At 36.8% G+C, this 16,443-nt stretch overlaps 1 protein-coding gene across 1 annotated transcript in view; it reads left to right on the plus strand.

Annotated features, from left to right (window-relative positions):
* c3 (complement component C3) overlaps window positions 1–16,443 on the plus strand; it is a 91,547-nt gene that overhangs the window by 61,762 nt on the left and 13,342 nt on the right. The window contains 6 exon segments of the mRNA NM_214521.1: window positions 552–717; window positions 1,478–1,692; window positions 2,623–2,775; window positions 5,847–5,912; window positions 9,325–9,461; window positions 14,178–14,274. Coding sequence (NP_999686.1) covers window positions 552–717; window positions 1,478–1,692; window positions 2,623–2,775; window positions 5,847–5,912; window positions 9,325–9,461; window positions 14,178–14,274 — 834 coding nt within the window.

Raw genomic sequence — 16,443 nt, forward strand, 5'->3', positions numbered from 1 at the left:
GGCCATCACTACAGACTATCCAGTCATAACACCCCTCTCTCCTCAGGCCATCACTGCAAACTATCCAATCATAACACCCCTCTCTCCTCAGGCCATCACTACAGACTATCCAATCATAACACCCCTCTCTCCTCAGGCCATCAATGCAGACTATCCAATCATAACACGCTTCTCTCTCCTCAATCCATCTCTACAGACTATCCAATCATAACACCCCTCTCTCCTCAGGCCATCTCTACAGACTAATTAATCATAACACCCCTCTCTCCTCAGGCCATCACTGCAGACTATCCAATCATAACACCCCTCTCTCCTCAGGCCATCACTGCAGACTATCCAATCATAACACCCCTCTCTTCTCGAGTCAGTGAAACACACAAACTCTTCCTACATTTCAACAATTTTTTTTTCTTCTTCATATGATGAGTATATACTATGCTATTTATCCATTTTGGCACTGCTATTTATCAACTTTGCAGTTCCAGGGCTCACTCGATCTCTACCAGTTTAAGTTATGTATGGTTAATTCTAGGTTTCTACCTTTCTTACAGAAAATTGATGAGGCAATTGGGAAAGCGACCGAGTACCTGGTTACCCAAGTTGAAAATATAGACAGAGTCTATGACAAGGCTCTCGTCACTTATGCCTTGGCGCTGGCTGAAAGCGCAAGTGTGGGGACTGCAAATGGCAAACTGTGGGAAGATCGAAATGAAGATGGTGCGTAGAATAGTAGCCTGTTGAGTGATGTAGGTGATTTTAAGAGCCCTGATTTTTAAAACTGGCTTTACTTTCTTGTACATGTAGGTATTAAGTATCTGTGTGCCACATTGTATTTCACAAGAGATTTACAATGTTCATCTTTATATGTCAGTAAACCTGTATAATGCTACTATGCATTCAGGTAGTACAGATAAAGGGTTTATCATGTTTTAATATAAGATATGTTTTAATATAAGTTATTGTACAAACTGTCTAATAGGCAAAATAGTGATATTAGATTAATAAATTAAGTGTTAGGTATTTAATAATTATATATCTACGAATTTACGGATGAAGGTAAAAATAGAGAGGGATTTGGCGAAAGTACAGTACCCCCGACTTTAAGGGTATATAGTTTGAAAATTAGCCAATAAGACTTGCGACACCTAATAAACAATTCAAAGAGTGAACAATGGTCAATCAAAATACCAGTAAGTTTATGAGAGTACTTGAAAAATATGAGAAATAAATACTACAACAACCAAAAGGAAACCATAATCTTAGAAATCAATTATGTGGCAAACATGGTCATTTTAAATCCATTTTTTTAAACATTGTTATGATAAATATTAATGACAATTTTTGTTTTTTTGAACGAACTTGAATTTATTGTTTAATTACTATTTTTATTATAATTTGTAGTAAGATTGTTATTATTATGATTATTATTATTACCATTACTTTTTTTATCATTTACTCTTTGTTTTTGGACTTTTAGGTACTGGGGCTGTTAGTTTTACACCAGATGATGCCAACTATGAAGATGGCAGTCAGCCATTTTGGCTACAGAGGAAGCCTTCTGCTATTGAGATAGAAACCTCCGGCTACGCTCTCCTGGCACAACTTGCCTTACTTGATTATCAAAAGGCAGGCAAAATTGCTCTCTGGCTTAGCAAGCAACAGAACTATGGTGGAGGATTTGTATCAACTCAGGTGATTACAATTATTTACTAGTTAGAACTGACTAAGCTAAAGAGGAAAATCTACTTTATATAGTCACGATAGCTGGTTCACATTTTGACCATTTAATTCATGTGTGTGCTCATGATGTTACATTTTTTGCATTGTTGTTGCTTTTTTATTTGAATTTTTGTCTCGCCTGCGTAGCAAAAAAGTGAGACATAGGCGCCGCTTTTCCGGTGACAGCGACAGTGGCGTCAACATCAAAAATTTAACCTAAGGTTAGGTTTTTGAATTTTTGATATAATTTTGAAAGTTGAAAAAGTTGAGAAAGTTTGAAAATTGACAAGCAACTCAAGGCTGATATTGTATGTCTTACAAAGCAAGCAGATATTTACAATATAATAAAATAGTGTCAAAATACGAAAGCAATATATCAAAATAAAAATGGTAACATCACACAGCAATATTATAAAAGATTTAGACAAATGTATTGTAGATGTGGATCAGTAGTTATCAAAATAATTATTTTTTAAATGTGTGTGTTACCGGTAATGATTTGCTTTACCAATTTGGCTACAGATCATCTTCAACAAATTTTGTCCCATATTCAGGTCCTGAGATTAAGCATTTTGAGACCCGGTCAGCATTTTTTTTAGTACACTTAAAGAGTACCAATCACTAATTATATTTTGCTCTGTGTACTTATATATCCATATTCGTTTTAATACTATATTCAAAACATTAGCTTCAGATATTACTTCTGGAAAGAGATACTGCAAGATTAGCTATGCTCTCAATAGTTTATGCACAGATCTCTACTAAATGCCATGTTACAAATTATTTCATTCACATGATACAAATAATCATATTTCAATAGTCAGAATGTGAATGAACCCTGTATTTGTGTAACATGTTTTATTTATCCTCTTATTATTATCCATGTACCTTAATGGTATGAAGGATACCGTAGTAGCACTACAGGCACTTGCCAAGTATACTGAGCGTCCGGAGTTCAATACCATCGATATGAACTGTGACGTGGCAACTGAGCAAATCCCTCTTCATAGGTATCACATTGGGAATGACAATGCCAAAGTACAAGAAGAAGTTGATGTAAGTATGTTTGTATTTCATGTTACCGCAGTATATCTGAACAAGGCTTACTGTACCAAACTTGTTTTCTTTCAATCAAATTTTTGGTTATGATATTCATAATATCCAGATGAACACAATATTTGCAAGTCAAAGCTTTTTATGCCTCCGCTACAAAGAGTCTTTATGTTTTTGTGGTTGTCCGTACGTACGCCCTGTTCTTGTTATCGCTTTATCTCAAGAACTGATTGATGGATTCCCGCTAAACTTGGGTCATGTATGTATCTTGCAAAGCCAATGAACTGATTAGATTTGGGGGCCACAAGTTTAAAGGTCACGGCTCATTATGTATGCAAAAACAGCTTGTGATCACATTATCATTAGCACCGATGAATGGATTACTATCAAACTCAGGACATGCTTGTATCTGGCAGAGCCAATGGAATGATTAGATTTTAGGGTCATGAGGTCAAAGTTCAAAGTGCCATTCATGTATATAAAAAAAAGCTTGTAACCATGATATTCTGAGAACCTGTTAATGGATTACAATCAAACTTGAATTCTAAAAAGTGTTTCTGTTTTGGTTTGTAAAATTGGCTCTATGGTGGAGGCACCATCTTCTACTGCGCGCAGACGAAGATCCATCTAGTCTTTTCTATAACCTGTAAACCACATCTAAGATTTTTTAGGACATCTGATCATTGCATTACTGGTATACATGTCCATGTAATAGCCCTACTAGAGCTCAGATCATACCAAATATGAAGGGAAATGACTCCACAATTTATGCACATACTTGGTAATGTTCTGGACTTGGACTTGTACAGTGTACGTAAGATGTTCCATTGTAACCAGAGATGCCAGTCTTCAGGCTTTTGCCCCATTTCAGGCTTTTTCAGGCTTTTTCAGGCTTTGTACAACACATATATGGGGCTTTAATGTGTTCTGGCTTCTTTTTAGGCCCAGTGAGTAAAACTGACTGGCATCCCTGTGTAACTTACACATATATCTTATTGTGATTCAACATTCAACTTACTTCTAGATACTAATCAAATTATTCGTCAAACGCAGTCAAACGTGATCATTTTATACCGAGACTTTCATACGTATTTTCATAAGAATGCATGCAGTATTTTCAGTACTATATACACACGATTTGTTGTATGTAGATGAATACTGTACAAGCATAGCACTGTGCATTATATGCCTGTAGAGTACGCTAGTTCTGTACGGGCTAAAGTACATGAGCCTATTTGAACTTGGGATTTATTTGTCAGCAATAATGACAGAAAGCAATCTTTATATAATTAATGTAATTATATTTTACATATAATAACAAGGTTTGTGCTTTCAAAGGGTGGGTTATCTTCACTCAAGTTTTTTAATCATTGATGACAGCTCCAACACATTCACACTTACTTATAAAGCCATAGTGCACTACAAGCACTACTGCAAAATCGCCTCTAGCGCCATCTCAGGACAGCTGTAGCAGTATGGTGCCCTAACTCGCTGCTTCCCGAGCTGCGCAGTTGTTCTTGCATCAAGTCCTCTTTCTGCAAAGTGGAATTAGGTATTGGGTATTGGGTTACGCACTGTTGCCAAGTTGACCATGAGATGGTGCTGTGCAATAAACAGTATGCTAGGGCAGAAATTTCAGTATTGCTTTATTTAAAGACATATGACATGTAATATCTGAAGGCTCTGAAGTTATTGTCAACAATTTGCTTATCTTCCACATGTTCCTGATCATAATTAGTAAACGTGCAATTTACATTACAAAACGCTGACCTTTTACAATTAAGAGCTTCGCGATGTTACCGTATTTGCCGGCGATAAGGCCGCAGCGCCGCGTAGGCCGCACCCCCGATTTTGACATTAAAAAAAAAAATTGTCGGAGGCGGAATATGAACCCATGCGTACAAATGTAGATAGCGACCTGAACCACCGCCTTAGACCGCTCGGCCATCCCGATCTTGATGCTTTCACTTGCAGCTTTCTCTTGTTTATACATTGCACCTTTCTCTTGTGTATTGCGCCATAGCTTTGTGCTTTAATTGCGAGCAAAAACTTAATTCTAGATCTACCAGTAGAGTTTGGTTGGTAAGTTATGAATTTTATTTATGAGATTTAAAAAATATAACACCTAATTGTCGGTAAGACATGTGTTTTTCTAGAAATGTCCATCACCTTTCATTGTTGTCCCATATGTACAAATTCGGGCTGTCTTTCAAGGTTTTGACTTGCGACTTATAAAAAAAAAAAAATTTACTCTTTCGCCGCAAAGGCCGCACCCCGACTTTTTGATATTTTTCTTCCAAAAATACTGCGGCCTTTACTTCAGCAAATACGGTATAGTTCCAGCTGAAATGCAAATACACACAGTATACATGTAAAAAAACAGTTTTTGTGTTGCCAATTTGATACTTTTTTTACAATAATAGCAATTCGTGTAAAAGGGTCCATGCGCAGGGAGTTGCTAAATTTAGCAAACTCCTTGCATTCGCCTGCGAATACTATAATACTAATCGCTTTTGTCGTAAACTCAAATAGAGATGTGGGCCTGTATTCAATTTTATAATTGAATGTTGTCAGTATCCATCAAGCATTTATCTTAGCTGTTAAAGTGAAATTGCTCAAGACTCATTTAGATCACATCTAAGTATTTTAATGATACCGGTATGCCAGTCAACTTTAAAGCAAAATGAATGTTCATGTACTTACTGATGCCTAAAGAGACGTCACTTACTCAATCCAAAATGATGTGCGATAAACGTGTTGCATTAATTAGTATACTCTGATAGATTTATGCACAGCTTATGACTGCATATGAAAACCACATACTGCCAATCAAATAATTGTCTTAAGTCAGGTAGGAAGTTGTCTTAAATTTAAAGGGTAAAATTCTTGGCTAAAAGCTACCTGAATACCAAAGTTTGCTAATACTTACATGTAAACTGATAACTGAGTAAAATATGCATATTTCTGACCGACATGTATATGGTAAAGAAAACAGTATACTGGCCCATATATTTTTTTGTTGTTGCTTTTCTTGTTAACTGCATTTTTTCTTTTTTTTTCTTCTTCTTTTACAGGTGTCACCGTCAATTGGACGCAGCTTAACAATTGATTCTAGAGGAACTGGGGTTGCCAAAGCAAATGTAGGTTTAATCTTGAGTTCTTTGTTAAACATAAGTATTTGAGAATGGAAATACTATTGCAAATGATCAAACCTGTTCAAATGCTCACCTGAAGATGATATAATAGACTGTTTTTAGTGAAGAGAACATAATAGTGAAAGTTCATTCAAATGGAAATCACTGTCCTATATCAGTATTTTCACAAATTCTGGAGTGTTTATTTTGTATGTTTCATATTATTTCTAAGAAAAACAATATTCTTTCTAGTTTACAATATGGATTTAGAATTGGTCATTCAGCTATGCTTGTCTCTACTTGGATTTTTTTAAAAAGCTTTTGGTTGCATTAATCATCAATTGTTACTTAATTTGCCAAACTCAGATTCGGGGCGGGGGGGGGGGGGGGATTAGGGGACCTAGAGTGTTTGACTGAATCTAAGATTATTTAAAGGATAAAAAACAGTTTGTAAATTATATTGGTATTCATTCAAGCGAGTTAAAACTGTCATGTGGAATTCTGCAAGGCTGTATTCTCGGACCCCTAGGTTGTTTTTTCTCTCTCATTTATTTAAATAAACTTTCTTATTTGTCTGAGTTACTGTCATAAATTAGCTTTGCCGATGCGCCAAAAGTTTTCAGGTGATTTATATCTGAAGTCATTGATGTATAAAATGAATATACATACACGTAAACGAGGTTTTTGATTGGTGGAAAGTTAAAGGGATTGTTTAACAATGTTAAATCTGAGATAAGTGCATGGCCCTACGTGTTATCAATGTCTGTGATATGGTGTTATATTGAAGCCCTAAAAAAAAATTGCGCTTTAAAATGATCAAGAAGAGCCTCAAAAAAGTAAAAACCTTTGAGTGACCGGTTTTACCACACCTATTTTCCCCAATAGACCTGTAGTGTTATGAAAACCGTTTGGCAAAGGCAAAATTTGATTTCGATTTTCAATCATAAATATCTTGATAATCAGACAGGCGATCGGCTTGTAAAAGTCATGGGGTTCCTGACTAATCTAAAGATTTATAATAATTGAAGCGATCCACGGCGAGACGGCCCGGTGGCCAAAACCGCCCCGCCTAGTACCGACTCAGAAAATGTTAAAGTATAGCTTTAGTTCTTGAAGTGTAGAAAACGAAGATAAATCAAAGTCACTGAAACAAATTCTTGATTGGAGTTGAAGATTTATTAAAATAAACGAAGAATTAATAAATCACGAAGTTCATGTTTTGGGGCTGGGCAACCCAATCGAAACAAATTAGCAACTCATGTCGATCGTAACGGAAAAGAGGTCCCGCTCTAGAGACGCAACTCGGTTTTTATACCCCCGAACTGACACGCCTCGCGCACCCAAAAATTGAGGCGTGTCACACAGACGCATTGCGTAATATCAATCCACCCATAATTAGTTTCCGTATTAAAAGGTCCTATATTTCTTGGCGAATTTACCCCCTCGGATATAAGGCGCTCCGGATGATCCGCATCTCTATTCCTCACATACTTCTTTCACGCACCCACCTGTGTCTCTTGCATTCTAATCTTTCAAACAAGAGATGCAAATCACCCGGAGACCCAACAACCCTGGAAATTAATTCAATCAATATAAAAAGGGATAAATGTTGCTATGTCCGTCCACACTAGCGAGCCAACATGCTTCTGGCTATTACACACCTGTAATCCTCACTTCCTCTCTCATACTATTTCGATAGTGTGAACAGACCCGACAACAAGGAAAAACCCTTCCAATTGTAATACAAATCTATTTCCCAAATTTGCCTAATTAAATTTAAGTCAACTGTGGCGACACGCCCAGCGACACCTAATCCAATCGGCCAAGCCGAAAAAGTAGAGCCAAAATTAAGAGCGCAACGTCTCGGAACAGGTGTTAAAAATAGCATACAAGGAATTCACCATGTATGTTTGTAAACATAGTTCTAGCGAAATCTACCAGGAATTTGCCTTGTACATGTACGTCAATGAACCTTTGAGGAAAACGTAAACACGAGAATATCCATATCATTACATAATCATTGTAGCATGAGCTAAATCAAGGATTTTTTTTAAGGATCTAAGACAAAGTTACTGGATCCCTTTAATGGCATTTGATTTCACCTAGATAAAACAAGTTATATGCATTAAAACCCAAACACCCATAGCATTTATCATAGCAGATCCATTAATCATACTATACAGTGCGTATAAAACAAAAGTATACCCAACTTTAGTAGCTTATAATTAAAATTCATAATTAATGTGACCTTGACATCTATTTCATGGTGAATAGTAACTTGTTTCCTGTCGAATGATACGTATACTCTTTTCATAATTTTTTTGTCATGGATGACCTAGGAACAGGGTTTTTACAAAGTGCCGTCAAAATTCCCTCGTACCAAGTTTGGGCTGAGGTACTGAATGTGAGTTGGGGCATATGTATGTGTTACATTTCAAAAGTTAAGTTCTGCTTCATACTCAAGTGCTTCATTGTTTAAAGTGATCCAATGTATCTAAGCTTTCACAGGACCCTGTTCCAATCCAAAGGATAACCCTAGATTATTCTAAATACTCTTCTAACTTCTTGTCGCAGTAAAATCTCACTTCTTATTTATTGCAACATCTCACATATGTGCAGAAAAGCCAAGATTGTGTCATCATAACAAAGAGAATATAGATATTGCTTGTAAATGAACATTTTCTCGAATCAGAGTTGACATTAATACTTTTTTTTATTATCATGCACAATAATTAATAATTAATTAATGTGAATATATCAGAAATTGTTTTCGGATTGTTTTAGTGCTTTTGACCCACATTCATTGCTTCAGCCCAAACTTGATACAAGATAATTTTGAAAAGGCTGCGTCTTAGTCATCCTTGGCAGCCGAGTTATATATAAGGTTTCATTACGCAGAATATTAGTTACTCTTCAAAATGAAATATAATTAAAGTTTGCATAGGTTATAATGACATTCAAATGGGAATTCCCGAAGTTGTGTATTTCTTATTTTTTATACGCACTGTACAGACCTTTCCACCCATGCTCTTTTAAAAAAAAACTTTCAATTAAAAAAATGTGTCTAGAAATTTAAATTTGACAATGAAACACTGGATTAAAACTGAAAAAAATGAAAGTAAGCATGGATAACTGTTTGTAAATGCTTTTGGGGGGTTTGTTTTACCTGATTGCCAAGCAAACATATGTATGTGTATGTTCGTAAGAAGCGACCAGGGGACCAACAGCTGTAGGTTCTCTTCAAGGGACTTGGTAATGGGGATTAATGTCTTTAATACTAAAGGGCAGTAGCGCATCAACCTGCTGGTTTTAATACAAGACCATTACTCTACCACTGAGTCATCGCGCCTCACAATGGCAAAGAAGGTAAGGGTTAAAGTGTTTTATACTCAAGTTGTTTCATTTTTTTTCCCCAAAGGTGGAGCTGCGTTACAACACAGAAAAATCTGATATTGACACCTGTCCATTCCATCTTAACATCAGTGCTGTAGAAGTCCCATCAGATGAAGTCAGTGGTCAGAATGTGAAGGGGCTGATGATAACAGTCTGCACAAGGTAAATACTTTAAATGCTTTACCAGCTAGGGTAGACAGTCTAACACGAGTATGAAAAGTGCTTTTCCTAGGCCTGTAACCTAAAAGTTGCAATCGGTTGCAAAATAGCAACGGCCAATAAAAATCATTGTTGCATGCACATATTGTTCAATAGGTTGAATATTTATCCAATCAGAATCATTGTCTTTCAAATTTGCAATTGATTGCAAACCTTTGTGTTATGGGGCCCTCATGTTTTGGCCTATGTGAGCACAGTAAACTTTTCATTCTTGATGTGAGAGATACAAATTTTGGAAACTTCTGGGATGGTAGAAAACAGTCTATATATTTGTCAATGTGTCCTTTGGCAAGATATTTATCTAAATCTGCCACTCTCCACTCAGGTGCAGTAAAGGGTACCAGGCAGGAAGAAATTCCTTGAATGCTTAAGCAAACTATGGTAGCTTGGTGAAAGCTGGGGAATTATAAGATCAAAGGGACCTCCGAAATAACAGTGTTTTTTATACTAACCTGGGTTAATTAGGTTATAGCCAATGCATTTTGTTCATTAAAATACATACATGTAGATCTCTGAACAGATGTAATTCATGTAGTATGAAAGCCCGTTTCCTACTTACGCAGTAGACTGTTTCGCAAAAACCTGTGCGGTAAAATTTTATTTCCTATAATGAATAACACTATGTATCATATGTCTATGTATGCAAAGAGTTTTTAGGAATAATGAAAAAGATATTTTAACAAAGAAAAAGACTTAAGATTAGATATTCGAAAATCCAAAATTTTGGTACTCTTTCTCCACATCTGAAATTTTCATTATTTAAAGTATGTTTGTCAGATTTTCTGCATCCACCTAGCCCGTCTCTGTCAAGGTCAATCCCCCTCTAAAGATTTATCATTTATGAGCAGTATTTTATTAATCTTCGATCATCTCTAATTAAAAAAGTCAATTGGCTATTTTTTCTCTCAATGTTTTCAGTTATAATCTATGCTTTATTACATATGAATCCATGATAGAATCTCTCTTAAATATGACACTGGTTGTGGGTTGTCAATTAATGTGAGGGACATGGGGTCCTGCTACACCACTCTTATTCAGAATATGCTCAACAGTCTGAATTTGACCACATGGACACAGGTCAGAGTCTTCCAGACATTCAGATTTGCTGCAAAATGGATTGCAAGCCTTTTGTTAAAGTTAAAGCAGACCGGGAGCCAAATATCTGAAAAAGCGGCTCCCGGTCGATAAATTTTTGAGAGAACCGGGAGCCGTTTTTCCAGGACTAGGAGCCATTACCAAAACTAATGAAAATACCTATTGTTTTAAATTATTTATTAACCATTACCTTTAATTCATTCATTATTCATTGTCATTAGTCTATCAGTACACTATAAAGTAACCCTGTAATTTGGGGCTTTGATCGGATTGGAAGACTGATCGGAGCGACACCCTAGGTCGCACCTTTGACTGGTATCGGCAAAAAGTATTAAGCCTATTTTTTAAAATATAGTTTCTAGTCCTACTTCAAATTTTGAGCCTTTTAATACCTAAAATCACTCATACCTTGAAAATCTCTCATTTATAGATGTTGTAGTTCATGATTAAAACTATTTTCATGCCGTTAAATGTCAAAAAATGGTAAAATGATCAGAAAATAATCGGTAGAAAAAATTATTGTAATTTTTTGTTATTTCTTTTAATCCAAAATTTTTTCAAGTTTTTGGGCTATAAAATACTAAAAAAAACATGCAAAGCTGGGATTATTTTGTCATTTTGGAGTTGTTGTAGACCATGTTTGTTGATATTAAGTGCCTTTTCATGACTTTGAAATTAAAGATATTAGTCTAAGAGAAGATGCAAAACATTTGAGCCTCCATCTTGGATTATAACGACAATGGAAAAAAAATGTGTGCCTACATATAATCTAAAATAGCGGCTCGCATGTTTTACCTCCTCTACTAGACTAATATTATTTATTTCAAAGTCATGAAAAAATACTTAATATCTACAAACACGGACTACTACAAATCCGAATGACAAAATAATCCCGGTTATGCATAAAAGTATTTGATAGCCCAATACTTGAAAATGTTGGCCTTTTTAATATTTTTTTTTGTTAATAATTTTTTTCTACCGACTATTTTCCGATCATTTTCATTGATCGGCAATCAGAATTTATTATCCGATTTCACCTGATCGGCCAACGATGAGCCACCGATCTGATCATCGGTTGGGGTTCATACTATTTACAGTTAAGTTTGACACGACTTTGTGCGCAAAATTCTGAAATTGTGATCTATTTCCATCATTATTGCCACAATTTTTATATAGTTTTCAGGAACAGAGTTGTGAAATCAAAGCTTGGATTGTCATTATTCTGGCCATGGCCATGTATACTGAATTTTGAGAATCGTTTTTCAAAGTCAAGTTTTCACCAAAAGTCAAACTTTTAGACGGAGTAATAGTGTTGCTCACGCACTTTCGATCTCCGCTCTCCACCCGGCTGGCCGCCCTAGCGGTTGCGCTAGGAGTAGGAGATAACGGCCTCTCATAGTTGTGCTGCAATAGTTTCGGGGCTTTTTTTTGGATTCTCTTTGTAAAATGGATTTGCCAGGGCTAATTCAGTCTACATTTAACTTGTATTAAGTATGTTTTTTGTCACATTTGTTAACTGTTGTGCTGGCCATGTGAAAGTTTCTGAAACAGGGGGGTGTTTCACAAAGATCCCCAGTCGAACTTAACTCTAAGTTGGACTTACATATTATGGAAAGCCATTTGTAGCCTTAAAATGAAATATATTCAAAAGTGAAAATTCAGGTATTTTTGAATTTTTATAAATTCCACATCAAGAACATGAAATTTCCTTGATAATAGAAAATATGAATGCTTTGAATCAACACTTCATGCCTTTTTAAATAGCTTTTACAAAATATTTTCATAGATTTTCATAGATGCTAACGGCTTTCCATCATTTTTAAGTCCTACTTAGAGATAAGTTCAACTTAGGATCTGTGTGAAACACCACTCAGGAAATGTTACTTCTCCCAGACCAGGCGCCAATTATTAAAAAAGACCGGCGCCCGGTACTCATTTTCCCCGTCTTACCGGGCGCCAAAAGTCAGGGACTGTTGGGTAAAAATCGCCCGGCGCCCGGTTAATTAAAGGCTTGGACACAGGTCAGAGTCTTCCAGACCTTCAGATTTGCTGCAAAATGGATTGTGCCTGATCATAAGCAATTCAGCTGAACCCAGGTCTTACTGGAAAGGCTGCAGCCAGAAGGATGAGAGGGACAAGCTTTAAGATATAATAGCTGGTTTTATATACCTCACTTAAGAAATCCAGCCATCTGATTGGTCGAAATTGCATTCATAAACTTCAACTATTCCTGTAAAATTCCCGGTAAAATTCCAAACCCATGTAATAGTTCAAAAAAATATTTCTAAAATCCCAGTTACCATGGTTACTGGGAAAATAGTTCAGTCTTGGTGAAATACCCATAGGTTCACATGTTAAAATATGGTCTGAGCGATCGAGGATACCGTACGTGTGCGATGAATTGGTCGGTAATTTCAATACAATTGAATCTCAATCGATCTTACTGACAATTTTATCTTGCATTGTTGACATGAAGACGAAAATAAACTTCCAAAAACAACATCTGCTGATAGATCTTGATCTAAGTTCGTGCCAATGCATTGCAAAAGTAAAAGAAGGGCCCGTTTAATAGAGCTGCCGCGAAGCATCCAGCACGCGAAGCCGTTTTAAATCCATTTTAATTTATAAATAAGAGAAAACTGCTAGGTATGGTATCAGTGCGCAATGGCCGAGCGGTCTAAGGCTGTGATTACAGTCACATCATCGTTGGTACGCAAGAGATCGAATCCCATCTTCAACAAAAAAAAAAGAATTATTTTTATTTTTTAGTCTAAATAATTTTTTAGTCTACTCTCAAAGATACACACGTAAAAAACAACCGTGCAGACAAACAAGATAAAGGCCAAGATGTTGTCATAAGTTGACTCTTTTTTTGGGGCATATAAAGTATTAATGACTGCTTTAATATTCGAGAAATATTTGTTTTTATACGCTCTTGCAGGCGGGTACACAGGGGGTTAAACCCCCCCCCCCCTTTGGTATTTTTTTTTTTCTTTGGACACAAAAAAAAAAAAAAAAAAAATTATTCCCATGGCTGACCTAAAACAGGTGTCCTTACCCCCCCCCCCCCCCCAACGTAGCAAAATGTCAAATTTTTAAATTTCGAGACCAAAAAAAAAAATTAAAAATGTCCTCCTACCCCCCCCCCCCCCCCCCTTATAAAGCAACTAGCTGAGTCGTTGCGAAATTTTTGGCCCGATTTATAAATGTTAAAACCCCCCCCCCCCCCCCCCTTGAAAAAATCCTGCGTACGCGCCTGCGCTCTCGAGAAGGTTACAATTGGGCTATTGCAATAGCACAATTGTAACCTTCCCTTGATCGTATAAAAACAACTATTTCTCTCAAAGCAGTCATTAATACTATACTGTGTCCTACGCTCAAATCTATCTACATTTAAAAGACAACCAAATACCTACTGTTTACCTGCAAGATACACCTAGCTTTTTATGTTTGCTCTATTTTACCTATTTTTTTAAGCACTTACATGTATTATAAGTGGAACTATTGTCTAAAGCACAAAATATTATTATCATAATTGATTTTTCTTTTCTTTTTTGATTGAAGCTACAATGGTGATGGAACAACCCATATGAGCATTGTTGACGTAGGATTGTACTCTGGATTTAAGGCTGTTGAAGAGGGACTTACAGGGCTCAAACAGGTAAGGCTTAAAGTCCTGTATAAAAAAATAAAAAAATAATGATAATAATGATGATGTTAATAATTTTGTTTATTCAGGGAAGCCTCATCTGCCTCAATGCTGTTCCTTCTAAGGGCCCTGCATTATTATTACCCCAGCCATTTGCACCTGGGTGGAGAGCGGCACATGTGAATTAACGTCTTGCCAAAGGATGTTATAGCAGTGCTGAGATTCGAACTGTCAATTGAATGAATCACTGTACCACGATACCTTCACCAAAGTTGATAGTATTGGTAATTTTAAAATAACAGTTCTGATACTACCCTCCAAATCTGTTGAATGCTCTAAGCTCCAAATTGAGATTTTATGACAGCACAGAAATTTCTATTGGGCAATTACATGTACCGGTACTTGTGGACATTTTGGGGGTAATATTGATGAATTAAAAAGTGTAATTTGACATATTTTGATGACAGTTTTGGTACTGTGAAGCCCAATGGAATTGAAGCAAAAAGGTTTATTCTTGCATTAAAGGTACTATGTCCCTTTTGCAGCCAATATCAAATTCTGTAGAACTTTGCAGGAATTATGAATATGTCATGTATCCTATCTGTGAAATTTAAACGTTAGCAGTGTCCTAATATTCAAATTATTCAAGGAAACCCATTTACTTGCTAGACTTCACTGTCAAGACACTGTTGAGTGACCGACTGGCTTTTTCATCTTTGGTAATAACATGAGCATTACATGACATGAGCATTTGTCAACATCAATAACCCACTTTTTGTAATGGCCAAAATTAAACTGATTAAATCTTTGCGCAGCATAAAACATACAACCATTCGGTACAGTGGTCTGAAAAATCAGACTATTACTTACTGGCTCTATAGCTCCTAAGTCGATACAAATAATAGTCGTTATTTTCCCACTTAAAGACATTTTCAAGCCCCCTTTTTTATAGGGAAGTTCTAAATTAGTATTGTCTTTCAAATGCCTTGGAATTCAACCTTTTCATTTTTTTGGCCTGCAAATGGGACATAGTACCTTTAAAAGACCACATTTGCAGCCCTATGCCTGGACTACAGAATTTGCAATGTGAAATACATGTACATGATAACAAATATAGATCATTTGATTTTGATACTGAGGTTTTAAATATGAAAGGGAATTAAGAAGTGATGGGAGCTAGAGTAAACACATACATGTATAAGAGATTATTGTTTGTCTGCGGTACGATTGTTTGTATTGTAAATGTATGCATACTTATGTTGGGTTTGGGGCGTTTCCCGGTGGAATGTAATTTGCATAGCCAGCTCGTACAGGTGTGCGAGCTTCTTGCCACGGAGACCAGGGCGTGGCATCAGTTAGTGTGTATTTAAATCATTCTAGCTTGACCTTCAACAAGACAACTTTTATTTACAGTGAAAGTGCGATGTGTTACGTTATGCTGTGACATGGGTCTTAAGGTTTTCCAGAGTTTTCTTGATGAGTTTTACCTTTGGTTTAAAAAAAAAAAAAAAATCTATATCTTAATGATACAGCGTGTATTATAAGCAGGCGCGCCAGAAGCAGTTTGGGATTTGGGGGGGGGGGGGCAAACATTCCAGGGGGCTCACCTTCCAGGGGCATTTACGTAACAAGCAAAAACGTTTGGAAGGGTGGGGGGCAGAAGAAAAATCTGCATCACCACCACTCTTACACATTACATGCAGGCCCCGCGGAACGTTTTTCAAAGTGGATTATTAACGATCAGGTAGAGCGTAAATTGGCATGGGGTCCAGGGCCTGAGCCCCGGCAGGGGGTCAAGGGGCTGAGCCCCCAGAAGCTAAGGAGTTTTAGGCATTACAATTATGGTCAGATCAGCATATTTAACCTTAGATAACCTTATTTGTGACACTGGCAGGCCCCTAATTGGCGGAGAGTCCAGGGAGCTGAGCCCCGGAAGCTTGGGTTTTTTAGGTATTTAATTATGGTCAGATGAGCATACAGGGGACAGCCTTAGGGCACTTGGGGGGTGCGGGGGCAGAGCCCCCGTGAGCTCTGGGGTTTTAGGCATTTAATTACGGTCAGATGAGCATCCAAGGGACCACCTTAGGACCCTTGGTGGGGTCCAAGGGGCAGAGCCCCAGAAGCTCGGGGGTTTTAGGTATTTAATTACGGTCAGATGAGCATACAGGGGACCGCCTTACG

The sequence above is a fragment of the Strongylocentrotus purpuratus genome, unplaced genomic scaffold, assembly GCF_000002235.5.
Source record: "Strongylocentrotus purpuratus isolate Spur 01 unplaced genomic scaffold, Spur_5.0 spur5_scaffold_4, whole genome shotgun sequence".
Lineage (NCBI taxonomy): Eukaryota > Metazoa > Echinodermata > Echinoidea > Camarodonta > Strongylocentrotidae > Strongylocentrotus > Strongylocentrotus purpuratus.